This window comes from Xenopus tropicalis, chromosome 9 (assembly GCF_000004195.4).
Source record: "Xenopus tropicalis strain Nigerian chromosome 9, UCB_Xtro_10.0, whole genome shotgun sequence".
Taxonomy (NCBI): Eukaryota; Metazoa; Chordata; class Amphibia; order Anura; family Pipidae; genus Xenopus; species Xenopus tropicalis.
This window is the reverse complement of record NC_030685.2, coordinates 7114563-7132677: the sequence shown is the minus strand read 5'-3', so window position 1 is coordinate 7132677 and position 18115 is coordinate 7114563. Positions and strand designations below refer to the sequence as shown.

The window sequence follows — 18115 nt, the reverse complement described above, 5'->3', positions numbered from 1 at the left end:
AGAGGAGGAGGGGGGGGCAGGGGGAACGATGTGAATGAGAGGGGGGAGGAAGGGGGGATGACAGAAAGAAAAGGGGCGGAAGGGAGAGAAAGAATGGCCAGGGGGGGGGATAGGAGGGAGGGGAATGGCGAGGGGGAGGGAGCAGGGAAGGGAGAGGAGGGGGCAGCAGTTAGACGGGAGGGGGCTGGGAAATCTCTGCTGCTGAACTGCAGCACTCAGGCCCTTTATCTACTGATACTCCCAGCACAGGATACAGCATTGCTCTGGGCCTCTGAGGTGACAGCCAATCAGCGAGCCGCACTGAGGCATTCAGCTCGGATTTAAAGGGGACGAGGCTGACAAAGGGCGGGAAACTGCATTGGCTTCGGCGGTGCGTCCGGCAGTGAGAGGGTTACCTGTCCGGGGATGGGAGGAGCTGCAGTGGGAGGGGCGGGGAAGGGAGGAGCTGCAGTGGGAGGGGCGGGGAAGGGAGGAGCTGCAGTGGGAGGGGCAGGGAAGGGGGCGCTGGGCTGCTGGGAAATGGGAAAAGGGGGAGGAATGGGTAGGGGAGGAGGGAGCCCCCCGGGGAGTGGCACCCAGGGAAGGAGTCAGGGTGATATAATACTGTGGCATCATTATTGTAGCCTTCCTAATAGCCTCAATGTGATTGGTGCGGGGCCCCCGGATAGTACGTGAGGCCCCCGGATAGTACGTAAAGCCTTAAGTGATTTGGTTAAAGCGGAGTGAGGGCGGGGCTGCAGCTGTACGTGATTTATCCATATTTACCCACAGCCAGTGTAACAAATGGGCAGAGTAAGGGCACAGGGACCTCACTCACCCATTGGCCAGATGGCTATCATGTGACCTGCTGGGAAGGCTAGTGCCGGGCATTCCTGTCACACTGGGTATGTGAGGGCCCCATAGTGATGTGAGGGCTTCCCCGGAGCGCCGAGGGAATGGGGATGAGGTGATTCCATGAGAAACTTGTACTTTAATGAATGCGCTAATTAGTCACTGAGGAACAGCGGGCTTTGCCCCTCCCACTTTGTGCCTTACGCTCCGCCGTCACCGCTTCCAACGCAAGTTACGCAAGCTTCCAGGCAATTGGCGTATATTTCACCGTTGCTGTTTAATGCGTCTTCACGCAATTTACGTAACTTTGCGCTAGGCGTCCGGTCCCGCTTCTGATCAGTATTTCATCGCCCCGGGCCAACAGCGCCCATCTCTCTTGTGAGAGTAAGCAGTGAGGGGAATTACACAGGGGCGGGGTTAAATCACTAGCCCTCTCTGTACTTCCTCTATGGGTTACTGAACGTAATCTCCTGTTGCTAGGCAACAGAGGACACTGGCGTCGGCCCGCCTCAGTTCGCAGCAGTTATCCCGCCCCGTTCCTATTGGCTGGCCGCTCCGCTCCCAGGCAGCGCAGGATTGGGCTGCACCTTCCCTACTCCTGAGACCCGTATTACATCCGGGGACCCCGCAGCGGGACAGGAACCAGGTAACCAGCCTTAAAGGGGCCGGTGTGTCACCTACTTCCGGGTTGGGCGATTATCCGGGGGCACTGTGCCTGGCAGGGCTGCGGGCTGAACACTGGAGCTGTCTGGCCTGTCTGTGGGCTGGGCGGGTCCCATCATAACCTGGGGCTGGGGGAATACTGGGCTGAACCATCTAATGCCAGGCTGAGGGGGTAATACTGGGCTGAACCATCTAATGCCAGGCTGGGGGAATACTGGGCTGAACCATCTAATGCCAGGCTGGGGGGGTAATACTGGGCTGAACCATCTAATGCCAGGCTGGGGGAATACTGGGCTGAACCATCTAATGCCAGGCTGGGGGGGTAATACTGGGCTGAACCATCTAATGCCAGACTGGGGCTGGGGCAATACTGGGCTGAACCATGTAATGCCAGGCTGAGGGGGGAATACTGGGCTGAACCATGTAATGCCAGGCTGAGGGGGGAATACTGGGCTGAACCATGTAATGCCAGGCTGAGGGGGCAATACTGGGCTGAACCATCTAATGCCAGGCTGAGGGGGGAATACTGGGCTGAACCATCTAATGCCAGGCTGAGGGGGGAATACTGGGCTGAACCATGTAATGCCAGGCTGAGGGGGGGAATACTGGGCTGAACCATCTAATGCCAGGCTGAGGGGGTAATACTGGGCTGAACCATCTAATGCCAGGCTGGGGTAATACTGGGCTGAACCATCTAATGCCAGGCTGAGGGGGGAATACTGGGCTGAACCATCTAATGCCAGGCTGAGGGGGTAATACTGGGCTGAATCATCTAATGCCAGGCTGGGGGAATACTGGGCTGAACCATCTAATGCCAGGCTGAGGGGTTAATACTGGGCTGAACCATCTAATGCCAGGCTGAGGGGGTAATACTGGGCTGAATCATCTAATGCCAGGCTGGGGGAATACTGGGCTGAACCATCTAATGCCAGGCTGAGGGGGTAATACTGGGCTGAACCATGTAATGCCAGGCTGAGGGGGCAATACTGGGCTGAACCATGTAATGCCAGGCTGAGGGGGCAATACTGGGCTGAACCATGTAATGCCAGGCTGAGGGGGGAATACTGGGCTGAACCATGTAATGCCAGGCTGAGGGGGCAATACTGGGCTGAACCATCTAATGCCAGGCTGGGGGAATACTGGGCTGAACCATGTAATGCCAGGCTGAGGGGGCAATACTGGGCTGAACCATGTAATGCCAGGCTGGGGGAATACTGGGCTGAACCATGTAATGCCAGGCTGAGGGGGGAATACTGGGCTGAACCATGTAATGCCAGGCTGAGGGGGCAATACTGGGCTGAACCATCTAATGCCAGGCTGGGGGAATACTGGGCTGAACCATCTAATGCCAGGCTGGGGCAATACTGGGCTGAACCATCTAATGCCAGGCTGAGGGGGTAATACTGGGCTGAACCATCTAATGCCAGGCTGAGGGGGTAATACTGGGCTGAACCATCTAATGCCAGGCTGAGGGGGTAATACTGGGCTGAACCATCTAATGCCAGGCTGAGGGGGCAATACTGGGCTGAACCATCTAATGCCAGGCTGAGGGGGCAATACTGGGCTGAACCATCTAATGCCAGGCTGGGGAGGCAATACTGGGCGGGTCCCATCATAACCTGGGGCTGGGGCAATACTGGGCTGAACCATGTAATGCCAGGCTGAGGGGGGAATACTGGGCTGAACCATGTAATGCCAGGCTGAGGGGGCAATACTGGGCTGAACCATCTAATGCCAGGCTGAGGGGGGAATACTGGGCTGAACCATCTAATGCCAGGCTGAGGGGGGAATACTGGGCTGAACCATGTAATGCCAGGCTGAGGGGGGGAATACTGGGCTGAACCATCTAATGCCAGGCTGAGGGGGTAATACTGGGCTGAACCATCTAATGCCAGGCTGGGGTAATACTGGGCTGAACCATCTAATGCCAGGCTGAGGGGGTAATACTGGGCTGAACCATCTAATGCCAGGCTGAGGGGATAATACTGGGCTGAACCATGTAATGCCAGGCTGAGGGGGTAATACTGGGCTGAATCATCTAATGCCAGGCTGGGGGAATACTGGGCTGAACCATCTAATGCCAGGCTGAGGGGTTAATACTGGGCTGAACCATCTAATGCCAGGCTGAGGGGGTAATACTGGGCTGAATCATCTAATGCCAGGCTGGGGGAATACTGGGCTGAACCATCTAATGCCAGGCTGAGGGGGTAATACTGGCTGAACCATGTAATGCCAGGCTGAGGGGGCAATACTGGGCTGAACCATGTAATGCCAGGCTGAGGGGGCAATACTGGGCTGAACCATGTAATGCCAGGCTGAGGGGGGAATACTGGGCTGAACCATGTAATGCCAGGCTGAGGGGGCAATACTGGGCTGAACCATCTAATGCCAGGCTGGGGGAATACTGGGCTGAACCATGTAATGCCAGGCTGAGGGGGCAATACTGGGCTGAACCATGTAATGCCAGGCTGGGGGAATACTGGGCTGAACCATGTAATGCCAGGCTGAGGGGGGAATACTGGGCTGAACCATGTAATGCCAGGCTGAGGGGGCAATACTGGGCTGAACCATCTAATGCCAGGCTGGGGGAATACTGGGCTGAACCATCTAATGCCAGGCTGGGGCAATACTGGGCTGAACCATCTAATGCCAGGCTGAGGGGGTAATACTGGGCTGAACCATCTAATGCCAGGCTGAGGGGGTAATACTGGGCTGAACCATCTAATGCCAGGCTGAGGGGGTAATACTGGGCTGAACCATCTAATGCCAGGCTGAGGGGGCAATACTGGGCTGAACCATCTAATGCCAGGCTGAGGGGGCAATACTGGGCTGAACCATCTAATGCCAGGCTGGGGGGGCAATACTGGGCGGGTCCCATCATAACCTGGGGCTGGGGCAATACTGGGCTGAACCATGTAATGCCAGGCTGAGGGGGGAATACTGGGCTGAACCATGTAATGCCAGGCTGAGGGGGCAATACTGGGCTGAACCATCTAATGCCAGGCTGAGGGGGGAATACTGGGCTGAACCATCTAATGCCAGGCTGAGGGGGGAATACTGGGCTGAACCATGTAATGCCAGGCTGAGGGGGGGAATACTGGGCTGAACCATCTAATGCCAGGCTGAGGGGGTAATACTGGGCTGAACCATCTAATGCCAGGCTGGGGTAATACTGGGCTGAACCATCTAATGCCAGGCTGAGGGGGTAATACTGGGCTGAACCATCTAATGCCAGGCTGAGGGGGTAATACTGGGCTGAACCATGTAATGCCAGGCTGAGGGGGTAATACTGGGCTGAATCATCTAATGCCAGGCTGGGGGAATACTGGGCTGAACCATCTAATGCCAGGCTGAGGGGTTAATACTGGGCTGAACCATCTAATGCCAGGCTGAGGGGGTAATACTGGGCTGAATCATCTAATGCCAGGCTGGGGGAATACTGGGCTGAACCATCTAATGCCAGGCTGAGGGGGTAATACTGGGCTGAACCATGTAATGCCAGGCTGAGGGGGCAATACTGGGCTGAACCATGTAATGCCAGGCTGAGGGGGCAATACTGGGCTGAACCATGTAATGCCAGGCTGAGGGGGGAATACTGGGCTGAACCATGTAATGCCAGGCTGAGGGGGCAATACTGGGCTGAACCATCTAATGCCAGGCTGGGGGAATACTGGGCTGAACCATGTAATGCCAGGCTGAGGGGGCAATACTGGGCTGAACCATGTAATGCCAGGCTGGGGGAATACTGGGCTGAACCATGTAATGCCAGGCTGAGGGGGAATACTGGGCTGAACCATGTAATGCCAGGCTGAGGGGGCAATACTGGGCTGAACCATCTAATGCCAGGCTGGGGGAATACTGGGCTGAACCATCTAATGCCAGGCTGGGGCAATACTGGGCTGAACCATCTAATGCCAGGCTGAGGGGGTAATACTGGGCTGAACCATCTAATGCCAGGCTGAGGGGGTAATACTGGGCTGAACCATCTAATGCCAGGCTGAGGGGGTAATACTGGGCTGAACCATCTAATGCCAGGCTGAGGGGGCAATACTGGGCTGAACCATCTAATGCCAGGCTGAGGGGGCAATACTGGGCTGAACCATCTAATGCCAGGCTGGGGGGGCAATACTGGGCGGGTCCCATCATAACCTGGGGCTGGGGCAATACTGGGCTGAACCATCTAATGCCAGGCTGGGGTAATACTGGGCTGAACCATCTAATGCCAGGCGGTGGGGGCAATACTGGGCTGAACCATCTAATGCCAGGCTGAGGGGGTAATACTGGGCTGAACCATGTAATGCCAGGCTGAGGGGTTAATACTGGGCTGAACCATGTAATGCCAGGCTGAGGGGGTAATACTGGGCTGAACCATGTAATGCCAGGCTGAGGGGGTAATACTGGGCTGAACCATGTAATGCCAGGCTGGGGTAATACTGGGCTGAACCATCTAATGCCAGGCTGGGGTAATACTGGGCTGAACCATGTAATGCCAGGCTGAGGGGGGCTATATAGGGCAGAACCATGTAATGCCAGGCTGAGAGGGCGTATATAGGGCAGAACCATGTAATGCCAGGCTGAGGGGGGTAATACTGGGCTGAACCATTTAATGCCAGACTGGGGCTGGGGTAATACTGGGCAGAGCCATGTAATGCCAGGCTGAGGGGGCGTATATAGGGCAGAGCCATGTAATGCCAGGCTGAGGGGGGGTAATACTGGGCTGAACCATCTAATGCCAGACTGGGGCTGGGGTAATACTGGGCAGAACCATGTAATGCCAGGCTGAGGGGGCGTATATAGGGCAGAGCCATGTAATGCCAGGCTGAGGGGGTAATACTGGGCTGAACCATCTAATGCCAGGCTGAGGGGGGCTATATAGGGCAGAACCATGTAATGCCAGGCTGAGAGGGCGTATATAGGGCAGAACCATGTAATGCCAGGCTGAGGGGGGTAATACTGGGCTGAACCATTTAATGCCAGACTGGGGCTGGGGTAATACTGGGCAGAGCCATGTAATGCCAGGCTGAGGGGGCGTATATAGGGCAGAGCCATGTAATGCCAGGCTGAGGGGGGGTAATACTGGGCTGAACCATCTAATGCCAGACTGGGGCTGGGGTAATACTGGGCAGAACCATGTAATGCCAGGCTGAGGGGGCGTATATAGGGCAGAGCCATGTAATGCCAGGCTGAGGGGGGGTAATACTGGGCTGAACCATCTAATGCCAGACTGGGGCTGGGGTAATACTGGGCAGAACCAAGTAATGCCAGGCTGAGGGGGGTATATAGGGCAGAGCCATTTAATGCCAGGCTGAGGGGGTGTATATAGGGCAGAACCATGTAATGCCAGGCTGAGGGGGCTATATAGGGCAGAACCATGTAATGCCAGGCTGAGAGGGTGTATATAGGGCAGAACCATGTAATGCCAGGCTGAGGGGGCGTATATAGGGCAGAGCCATGTAATGCCAGGCTGAGGGGGCGTATATAGGGCAGAACCATGTAATGCCAGGCTGAGGGGGCGTATATAGGGCAGAACCATGTAATGCCAGGCTGGGGGGCGTATATAGGGCAGAACCATGTAATGCCAGGCTGAGGGGGCGTATATAGGGCAGAGCCATGTAATGCCAGGCTGAGGGGGCGTATATAGGGCAGAGCCATGTAATGCCAGGCTGAATCATGTGAGGGGGCTACCTGCATCTCTGACTCATGAAGAAGGGGCACTATGGGCAATGCTGCTAGGCCACTGTGTTCCTGGCGCCATTACTGGGAAGGCCGTGGGGGGTACATCAGTGGCAGGGGCAATACCTGGAGGTGCCGGAATGGGAGTTACTGGGCTGCACCTATGTTTGCTCACATCAAAGTCACCTTGTGTGTGGCTATCAGCAAGCCCTGATATATATGGTATTGGCCGTGTCTGCCATATTGGCACTGCTCATTAGTAGCTGCCCGGTACGTAGGGGGGAGGGGGGGCCCTCTGTGTGTCTGCAAAAGTCCTAGTGGGTGTAATTCTGAGCAGATTTTTGAACTTTTTGTGTGAAAAACAATATTGTGCCAATGAATTGTACCCATCTAAATATAGAAGGAATGAGCTTTAAAAAGTAGTGTTTTGGGCTGATTTATTGGAAATTTCTCCAAAAACCCCACTAGCCCCGCCCGTCTGTGCCACTTCCTGCTGCCTCCTTCTGTCTGTGCTTGTGTGCCTGCAGGGCTGTGATTGGCTATCCCCCTCCGACTGTGCTTCTGGACACGCCCACCCCTCATTAGGCCCTGCCCTGTACTGGCCCCGTACTAAGTTGCACCACTAGTAAAAACCAACCCCAAGGAAATAATGATATATTCATCTATTAATATTGCCAGTCTGTAGATGTATCCTGGTAACTTGTCCTTCTCTATCTGCTTATTGCCATATTTTCATTACGGTCTCCACTCTCCAGGCAGCCATGGCGGAGCCAAGGAAAGAGCCAGAGGAGGTACCAGATGGATCGGGCACCAAACTGGACCCAGGTGGCAGCACCTCCATGCCAGCCAAGGGCTTCTCCATACTCAAAGAGCGCTCCTTCGACGTCAACTTCGAAGTTGGGGACGAGTACGAGATCATCGAAACCATCGGCGTCGGCGCTTACGGGGTGGTGTCCTCGGCCAGGCGGAAAGGCTGTGGTGAGAACCTTGTGGCCTAATGAAATACACTGCCGTCTCTTCAGCCCAGCAAGGGGGGCTTTTGTTGCAATCGCCCCTTGTATAAAGAAACATACATAGTGCTGGGAATCCGCATTCTCATTGGTCAATTCTCTTGCATCTATAATTAAGTTTTCGGTCTTATTGGTGAATTGGTTTCCATGTGTAATTACGTTCTTCATCAACTTCTGTAGGGAACTAGGGGGCGCAGTGGGACAGCTTTACGGTTGGGTTTAGTTTCCCTTTAATGTTTATTATATGACACTGTATTCAGCACTTGTATAATGACCCCTGTTTGTTACCCCCCCAGGGCAAAGGGTCGCCATTAAGAAAATCCCCAACGCCTTCGACGTGGTTACGAACGCCAAGCGCACCCTGCGGGAACTTAAGATCCTGAAGCATTTCAAGCACGACAACATCATTGCCATAAAGGACATCTTAAAGCCGTCTGTGCCTTACAACGACTTCAGATCTGTGTAGGGGCCTTTTTATTATGTGCTGCTTGGGGGCAGTGACGTAGTGGGAGGGCCTTATGACCTGTACATCACATGACCAGCAAACTACTTGGTAGGAGGAGACAGAGTTTTTTCTTTTATAGCCTGCCGTAGGGGAGGTTGAACAGGGCCGCCATCAGAAATCACAGGGCCCCTCACAACAAAATTTTCTGGGCCCTCCTCCTCCCACACCCCGACCCTCAATGGCCCCTCTCATCTGTACAAAGGACACAGACATTGGTAGCCAGGGACCCCCTAATACATTGATAGCCAACCCAGGGCCCCCTAAAACATTGCTGGTCCTCCCCCAGTGTCCTCATACTATGGCCCTCCCCCCATTGCATCCTGTTCCCCCTACATCCTCCAGCTTTTCCCCCAGCATCCTCCAGCTTCTCCCCCAGCATCCTCCAGCTTCTCCCCCAGCATCCTCCAGCTTCTCCCCCAGCATCCTCCAGCTTCCCCCCAGCATCCTCCAGCTCCTCCCCAGCATCCTCCAGCTTTCCCCCCCAGCATCCTCCAGCTTTCCCCCCCAGCATCCTCCAGCTTTCCCCCTCAGCATCCTCCAGCTCCCCCCTAGCCACCAATGACAGGGCCCGTAATTCTTTAAATGGGGCCCGAGCTTAAAAACTGTATCACAGCTGGGCCCCCTTTAAAGCGAAAGATCGCCCGGGACACCAGTCCCCCCTGTGCCCCCCTGATGGCGGCCCTGAGGCTGAATGTAGGGAGTAATAAACTGACAACTTAGTTCCCATAGAAATATCTCCTCCATAATAATAGTCAAGCAATTTGGTAAGTCACACATATTTTAATGCCGGTGCTACCAGTAATATAAAATGCACCAATCATGTTCAGTATTCTCCATACCATATAGTTAGGGGGGTTTGTTATGTATATGAGGATCAAGATTCTATAACCTGTTTCCATTTCAGATATGTGGTGTTGGACCTTATGGAGAGCGATTTGCACCAAATCATCCACTCGTCGCAGCCACTTACCCTCGAACACGCCCGCTACTTCCTGTACCAGCTTCTGCGCGGCCTGAAATACATCCACTCGGCCAATGTTTTGCACCGGGACCTGAAGCCCAGCAACCTTCTGATTAACGAGAACTGTGAGCTGAAGATCGGGGATTTCGGAATGGCCCGGGGGCTCTGCACCAAGCCGGACGAGTACAAGTATTTCATGACCGAGTATGTGGCCACTCGGTGGTATCGGCCCCCTGAACTGATGTTGTCTCTCCACGAGTACACGCAGGCCATTGATATGTGGTCTGTGGGGTGCATATTTGCTGAAATGTTGGGACGTAAGCCTCTCTTTCCAGGCAAAAACTACCTCCACCAGCTACATCTCATCATGACTGTGCTGGGCACACCCTCCAGTCAGGTGATCCGAGCCATTGGGGCGGAGAGAGTGAGGGCTTATATCCAAAGTCTTCCCTCGCGCCAACCAGTGCCTTGGGCAACCCTCTACCCCCAAGCTGGCAAGAAGGCTCTGGATCTGCTGTCAAAAATGCTACGTTTTGACCCACGTGACCGCATTTCCGTAGCAGAGGCACTTCGGCACCCTTTCCTGTCCAAATATCACGACCCCGACGACGAACCAGAATGCGTCCCGGCCTTTGATTTTGGATTCGATAAAAAGATTCTCACAAAGGACCAAATAAAAGAGGCTATAACGGCGGAGATAGACGGCTTTCACCGTAGAAGGGAGGGCATACGACGGCAGATCAGCTTTAAACCAGCACTCAGACCAGCCGTGGAAGGGCCCATCGGGGACGGACCTATTCAAGAAGATGCCTTCCAATCGCCACCACTACCCCCACCCACCGAGGGATTGGATATAGAGATGCCCAGTGCCAATTCGGCTCGGGACAAGGCAGATTTCCCAATGGAGTCTCCCCGGGTTGCAGAGAACACAGAGACCATCGATCTCACCTCTCCTGTGGAGAAGGAAGAGACAGAGGTGCTGGGGGACGATCATGAAGGCAAAGAAGAAACCCTAGTGGTTAAAGCTGAACCGGAGCCCTTGCCAAAGCGAGAAGGGGCAATATCGGAGGATACTAAAGCAGCGCTTAAGGCCGCTCTCTTGAAGTCAGCTTTACGGAACAAGAGTAAAGGTAATAAGTGGGACGGGTCTTATGTTTAAGTCATTTGGAAAACAGACAAAGTTTGACTTGGCCATACACGATACAAGTATGATCTTCACTAACATTCAGGGCTCAATCGTCCGATATGGAGGTAGAAACAATAGGAATTTGACCCCCTATCTGATGGTTCAACCCTAAACACTTGCCTTTGTTTGGGCGCCTTCAATCGACGACCTATATCCCAAGGATTTTGCGATATTGGTTGCCTCGTCAATCCACCATACGAAACCTCATTCCATATAATAATATTGGTGTGACCCCCGACCCTAACCCATCCGTTCCTAACCCTACCCTACCCTAATTCACAAACCGGAAGAGGACACCGGCAGTATTAGGTCATGGGGCGGGGAGGACGAGTGGAAGAGCTCACCCCAAACCCACCCACGACCTGCAAGTGATGTTCCGAGGTCGGCCTGAACCCGCACATCACTAGCGTGTATGGCCAGCTTTACTCTTCCTAAATTAGCCCCAAACGCTAACGTGCTTTTTTTTCCCCCCAGATGCACCCACTTCCGTCCCTGAGGTTCCCGAAACCCGGAAACCAGTCACGGCTCAGGAGCGACAGCGGGAGCGGGAGGAGAAGCGAAGGCGGCGCCACGAACGCGCCAGGGAGCGGGAGAAAAAGCAGAAAGAGAAGGAGCGTCGGGAAGTGAAGAAGATAGAAGGCTTCGGAGGCCTGGTGCTGAGCGAGAACGATAAGAATTTGTTGGAACGCTGGAGTCGAATGGTCGACCAGACCCAGCTGCAGCCGGCCGTTCCTCCTGCTCAGATAACCGGGCCCGGTCATTCCAATTCAGCCGTTAACATTTGCACCGTGGCTCAGCCGCTGCAGCAGTCTGTGTTTGGTGTGGCCAACTTAGCTCCTCTTATAGAGGTTGGGAGGCAACAGAACGGTACTATTGCTGCCCCAGCGGTACCGCCTACCATCCAGTTCATTCCGAGGTGTCTGAACCCTTGCGCCGTGACCAACCTGCTCCATTATGTCCCGCCCTCCTCTGCGGGCTTTCAGATTAGTTCCGTTATGCTGACCGCCCAAGCGAAGCAAGACTCCAATCCCATAGCTGCCCAGCTGCCGGCCGATGTCTCATTCGTTAGCAGAGGACAAGTCCTGACCAATAACTTTCCCACGCCCCCACGAATGAATCCCCCTTGGCCCCGGTGTGTAGCTCAGGAGGGCTGGTCTGGGGCAAACAGAGTGGATTGCAAGAGCGTGGACACTTCCCTCTTCCTCCATAAGCCCCCCGACCTCCAACAGCCACAGGGAGGAGTCCCAGGACTTGCATATTCTAATGGATCCGTCTTCCAGAACCCGGAACAGCACAAAAGTTTCCCACCTCTTCCGCCCACGTCGTACAGCAGCGCCAACGCCCCCCAGGCAACATCTCCAGACATCAACTTGGTGACTCAGCAACTTTCCAAATCCCAGGTCAGATCATCGCAACTTTATTCTTACTAAACCCAACCGTAAAGCTGCCCCACTGCGCCCCCTAGCTCTCTGAAAAACGTAATTACACATGGAAACCAATTCACCAATGAGAATTCTACTGACCCAAAACTTAATTATAGATGCAAGAGAAGTGACCAATGAGAATGCTGATTCCCAGCACTGTGTCAGGCCCCTTGCTGGTACCTTACATATAGAGATAATGATGTCATTTTCCCGTCATTATATGGCACAGGAATCAGACATGGGGATAAAGGGACAGACTTGTTCAGTGCTGGGAAACTGTGCTTAATGCTCCCAACTCCAATTGCAGGAACAGAGAACAGGGAGCCGGATTTATACAGATCAGCTGGGATTCTCATTGGAGGATTCTTTTGCATTTCAATGCTGCCAATGCGGGCCCTAGAGAGCTGGGAAAGTTTTATTGTGCAATATTGCTTTAAGAATACAACCCTGATGTTGCTGGACTACAGCTCCCAGAATGCCTCACCCTTCATTATATGTTACATTATTCTGGGATTTGTAGTCCGTTTAGTAACGTTTGCATCTCTGCCATATTCCTCATAATCCCAACCCAAAGCCCCTCCTATCAGGGTGCTCTATACTATGATTGGACCCCATTTCGGGTAGTAGCTGCCATACCTGTAACGTATTCTTCACACTCTGACCCTTTTAGGTTGAAGATATCCTTCCTCCAGTTTTCTCGGTCACTCCGAAAGGAAGCGGAGCCGGGTACGGAGTGGGGTTCGATCTGGAAGAATTTCTCAATCAGTCCTTTGATATGGCAGCAGAGAACCGGGAAAGGTACCGAGACCTGATTTGTTTGGATCCCGTCCCCCCCCCCCCATCTTTGTCTGTATGATTTACTTTGCCTACTTCCAAGCCTCTTTAAATATTTGCCACTCTGGTTGTTTAAAGGTTAATACTTAGGCTGCAGCACCCCTTATTCCCTCCTCTGCCCCCTCCATTAGGAACTGACTTTGGCTCTTGGCTACTGAGCATGCTCAGTTCTTTCAACTCAGGTTACTAAACACACCCTCCAGCCTAGCAGCCAATGAAAAGCTGGCACGGCTGGTTTCCATTGAATCTGCTCTAGCTGTCCTAATCTCCTCTCCAGAGCTCAGCTTAACCATTACAGTGCTGAGACAAAGCAGATATTTTTATCAGAGCAAGTTCTGCCTGTGTAAGCCTGCATTCTTAACTGATAATGTGTCAGAGGGAAAATGGTCGCCGGGTGAAAGCTGCTATATGTTATAGGAAAATGTGATGGTACTGGTGAACGGAGGGGATATATACAGTATAACTGGTGTAGTTTGGGTGGGGGTGGGGTTGCCTGTAGTTGCCATCCTATTAAAGGGCTTGTTCACCTTTGAGTTCGTTTTTACTATGATGTAGAGTAAAATTCTGAGACAGTTTTCAGTTGGTCTTCATTATTTATTGTTTGTAGTTTAGCAAATATTTCAGTTTTTGTTCAGCAGTTTTCCCGTTTTGGCATTTTTAGCAGCAATCTGGTTGCTTGGATCCAAATGACCTTAGCAACCAGGGTGTGGTTTGAATACAATACTGATATATGAATAAGGAGAGGGCCCGAATAGAAAAATAAGTACTGAAAAGTAGCAATAAACAATTTAGTGTAGTTCCAAAGGAATAGTTGAACCACCCCATAAACACTAAAGCCCCAGGTGGCAGTTCTATGTGGCACTTAGATCTATAGATGCTTTATACTGCAGACTGACATTGAGCCGACGCACAGCAGTAGTGCCTTCTCTGTCTTCTCTAATAAACTCCCGCTTTATCCCTTTTCAGCCACGTGGACTCCGCCCCCCTTTCTGCGTCGCTACTGGCCGACTGGCTGGACATTCACAGCATGAACCCGGCGGACATGGCTTCCCTACAGGAGGATCTGCAGCTGGGCTCCCCCATGAGTCTCTCCGACATCCCCGACCTACAGGACACCTAACACGGGGGGAATACAAGGAACCCCTGCACTCTCAGTCACTTGGTTGGACCCGGAGAGCGTGTGGATGTTTGGGCCAATCATACAGCGTCTTCCAGAACTTGCCAATAAACAGTCGGAAAAGACTTGCCAGTGTTTTGTAACCCTGTAAGTGCCAAAATCCAACTTGTCCGTTAGTCCGTGTCGGCGCTGGATGTGAGTGAAACAGAACCAGCCTGGGATTGGCTCCCAGTTCTGTAATAAAAGGATCATGTGACCTCTGCGCTTCATCGTCATTGGTTAGATCGATATTGGAGAAAACACGATGCTCTTGTCCTTTTCTTACTTGGTACCGATACCGACCCGACAGCCCATAATCCCACCCACCCAATGGGCTTCATGTACTGACCTTGCAGTGCATCTTATTCATGGATGGGGCAGAACCCTATTAACCCTTTGAATGAACGTTTAGTATGATGTAGAGAGTGCCTCTGCCGAGACAACTTGCAATTGGTCGTCATTTTTTATTTTGAAATATTACAGCAGCTCTCCAGTTTGGAATCGCAGCAGCCTCGTGGTTGCTAGGGCTCTGTTTAACCTAGTAACCAGGCAGCGGCTTGTAAAGGGAACAGGGATAGGAATAGAGAAGGGCCTACATAGAAAGATAAGTCATATATAGCAGCAACAATAAAACTGGAGCCTCACAAAGCAATAGTTTTCTGGCTGCCGGGGTCAGTGACCCCCATTTGAAAGCTGCAAAGAGAAGAAGAAGAAGGCGAATAATAAATAATGAAGACCAATTGCAAAGTAACTAAAAGTTAACTTAAAGGTGAACCGCCCCTTTAATGCACGTGGCGCACTCAATGCACCGTCGGTTAAAGGGATACGGTCCCAATATGCAGTTTAGTTTAGTTTTAGTGATTTCATTTTTGTTTTAGAAAATGAGTCACTTCCTTTATCGCAAACAGCAGTGCCATTTTGCTTTACGGCAGCCATTCTAGATGAGTGCGGGAGCAGTTTACACTGCAGGATTCTGCTGGGGAAACTCGATTAACTGACGGGTTTGTAACAAACATGTTTTCCCATCCCAGCATTCCTTGTAATGATGCCCATTTCCTGCCAGCACAAAGCAGCGGGCCTGGCACAGAGAGAGAGAACATACGGGCTGGGGGTCAGGGACTATGGAGGAAACAGCAATGTGACCTGGGAAGGATGAGAGCAGGGGAGGGGCAACCCGTGGGGCAGGAAGGGGCGGAGACTCGTGGGCGGTCACTTCTCTTTTATAATGTAAGTTTGTAATTACTGCCAATAAATGTCTGTTTTATATTCCTGTGGTATCGTGGCCTCCGTCCCACTGCGTTTGCTCATATCAACGGGTCAGATTCACCCCCGGTCTGATCTCCAGTAGGCGCGGTATCTCTGGCACTGAGGGGGTTAACTGGCAAACTGATACTGGTGCCTTTAGCAGTGAGAGGGTTAGCAGCAAACTGATACTGGTACCACGGGCACTGAGAGGGTTAACGGCAAACATACTGGTGCCTTTGGCAGTGAGAGGGTTAACAGCAAACTGATATTGGTACCATTGGCACTGAGAGGGTTAACAGCAAACTGATATTGGTACCATTGGCACTGAGAGGGTTAATGGCAAACTGATATTGGTACCATTGGCACTGAGAGGGTTAACAGCAAACTGATACTGGTACCATTGGCAGTGAAAGAGTGAATGGCAAATTAATTCTGGTATCTGGCACTGAAGTGGTTAAAGGCAAACTGCTACCGGTATCTCTGGCACTGAAAGTGTTAATGAACAATAATGGCTATGGATAGTAAAAGGGAAGTAGATGTGACAGTTGTAAGGCCCGGCCTAGCAGAAGAGCTTACACTCTAACTGGCACAGGGGTAGAGGGGAATAAGCTAGAGGGGTAGCCCCATGGGGGGCAGAAGAGCTTACAATCTAACTGGCACAGGGGTAGAGGGGAATAAGCTAGAGGGGTAGCCCCATGGGGGGCAGAAGAGCTTACAATCTAACTGGCACAGGGGTAGAGGGGAATAAGCTAGAGGGGTAGCCCCATGGGGGGCAGAAGAGCTTACACTCTAACTGGCACAGGGGTAGAGGGGAATAAGCTAGAGGAGTAGCCCCATGGGGGGCAGAAGAGCTTACAATCTAACTGGCACAGCGGTAGAGGGGAATAAGCTAGAGGAGTAGCCCCATGGGGGGCAGAAGAGCTTACAATCTAACTGGCACAGCGGTAGAGGGGAATAAGCTAGAGGGGTAGCCCCATGGGGGGCAGAAGAGCTTACAATCTAACTGGCACAGGGGTAGAGGGGAATAAGCTAGAGGGGTAGCCCCATGGGGGGCAGAAGAGCTTACAATCTAACTGGCACAGGGGTAGAGGGGAATAAGCTAGAGGAGTAGTCCCATGGGGGGCAGAAGAGCTTACAATCTAACTGGCACAGGGGTAGAGGGGAATAAGCTAGAGGGGTAGCCCCATGGGGGGCAGAAGAGCTTACAATCTAACTGGCACAGGGGTAGAGGGGAATAAGCTAGAGGAGTAGCCCCATGGGGGGCAGAAGAGCTTACAATCTAACTGGCACAGGGGTAGAGGGGAATAAGCTAGAGGGGTAGCCCCATGGGGGCAGAAGAGCTTACAATCTAACTGGCACAGGGGTAGAGGGGAATAAGCTAGAGGAGTAGCCCCATGGGGGGCAGAAGAGCTTACAATCTAACTGGCACAGGGGTAGAGGGGAATAAGCTAGAGGAGTAGCCCCATGGGGGGCAGAAGAGCTTACAATCTAACTGGCACAGGGGTAGAGGGGAATAAGCTAGAGGGGTAGCCCCATGGGGGGCAGAAGAGCTTACAATCTAACTGGCACAGGGGTAGAGGGGAATAAGCTAGAGGGGTAGCCCCATGGGGGGCAGAAGAGCTTACAATCTAACTGGCACAGGGGTAGAGGGGAATAAGCTAGAGGGGTAGCCCCATGGGGGGCAGAAGAGCTTACAATCTAACTGGCACAGGGGTAGAGGGGAATAAGCTAGAGGGGTAGCCCCATGGGGGGCAGAAGAGCTTACAATCTAACTGGCACAGGGGTAGAGGGGAATAAGCTAGAGGAGTAGTCCCATGGGGGGCAGAAGAGCTTACAATCTAACTGGCACAGGGGTAGAGGGGAATAAGCTAGAGGAGTAGTCCCATGGGGGGCAGAAGAGCTTACAATCTAACTGGCACAGGGGTAGAGGGGAATAAGCTAGAGGGGTAGCCCCATGGGGGGCAGAAGAGCTTACAATCTAACTGGCACAGGGGTAGAGGGGAATAAGCTAGAGGAGTAGCCCCATGGGGGGCAGAAGAGCTTACAATCTAACTGGCACAGGGGTAGAGGGGAATAAGCTAGAGGGGTAGCCCCATGGGGGGCAGAAGAGCTTACAATCTAACTGGCACAGGGGTAGAGGGGAATAAGCTAGAGGAGTAGCCCCATGGGGGGCAGAAGAGCTTACAATCTAACTGGCACAGGGGTAGAGGGGAATAAGCTAGAGGAGTAGCCCCATGGGGGGCAGAAGAGCTTACAATCTAACTGGCACAGGGGTAGAGGGGAATAAGCTAGAGGGGTAGCCCCATGGGGGGGCAGAAGAGCTTACAATCTAACTGGCACAGGGGTAGAGGGGAATAAGCTAGAGGGGTAGCCCCATGGGGGGCAGAAGAGCTTACAATCTAACTGGCACAGGGGTAGAGGGGAATAAGCTAGAGGGGTAGCCCCATGGGGGGCAGAAGAGCTTACAATCTAACTGGCACAGGGGTAGAGGGGAATAAGCTAGAGGGGTAGCCCCATGGGGGGCAGAAGAGCTTACAATCTAACTGGCACAGGGGTAGAGGGGAATAAGCTAGAGGAGTAGCCCCATGGGGGCAGAAGAGCTTACAATCTAACTGGCACAGGGGTAG

At 52.9% G+C, this 18115-nt stretch overlaps 1 protein-coding gene across 3 annotated transcripts; it reads left to right on the top strand.

Annotated features, from left to right (window-relative positions):
- Positions 1–164: 164 nt before the first annotated feature.
- On the top strand, positions 165–15509 carry mapk7 (mitogen-activated protein kinase 7). 3 transcript variants are annotated; one of them, XM_012970541.3, is made up of 7 exons: positions 165–370; positions 7923–8145; positions 8474–8639; positions 9587–10773; positions 11304–12229; positions 12924–13051; positions 14054–15509. In XM_012970541.3, exons 2-7 carry the CDS (start codon positions 7929–7931, stop codon positions 14205–14207), a joined length of 2778 nt encoding a protein of 925 aa, XP_012825995.1. In that variant the 5' UTR covers positions 165–370; positions 7923–7928; the 3' UTR covers positions 14208–15509.
- Positions 15510–18115: the final 2606 nt, after the last annotated feature.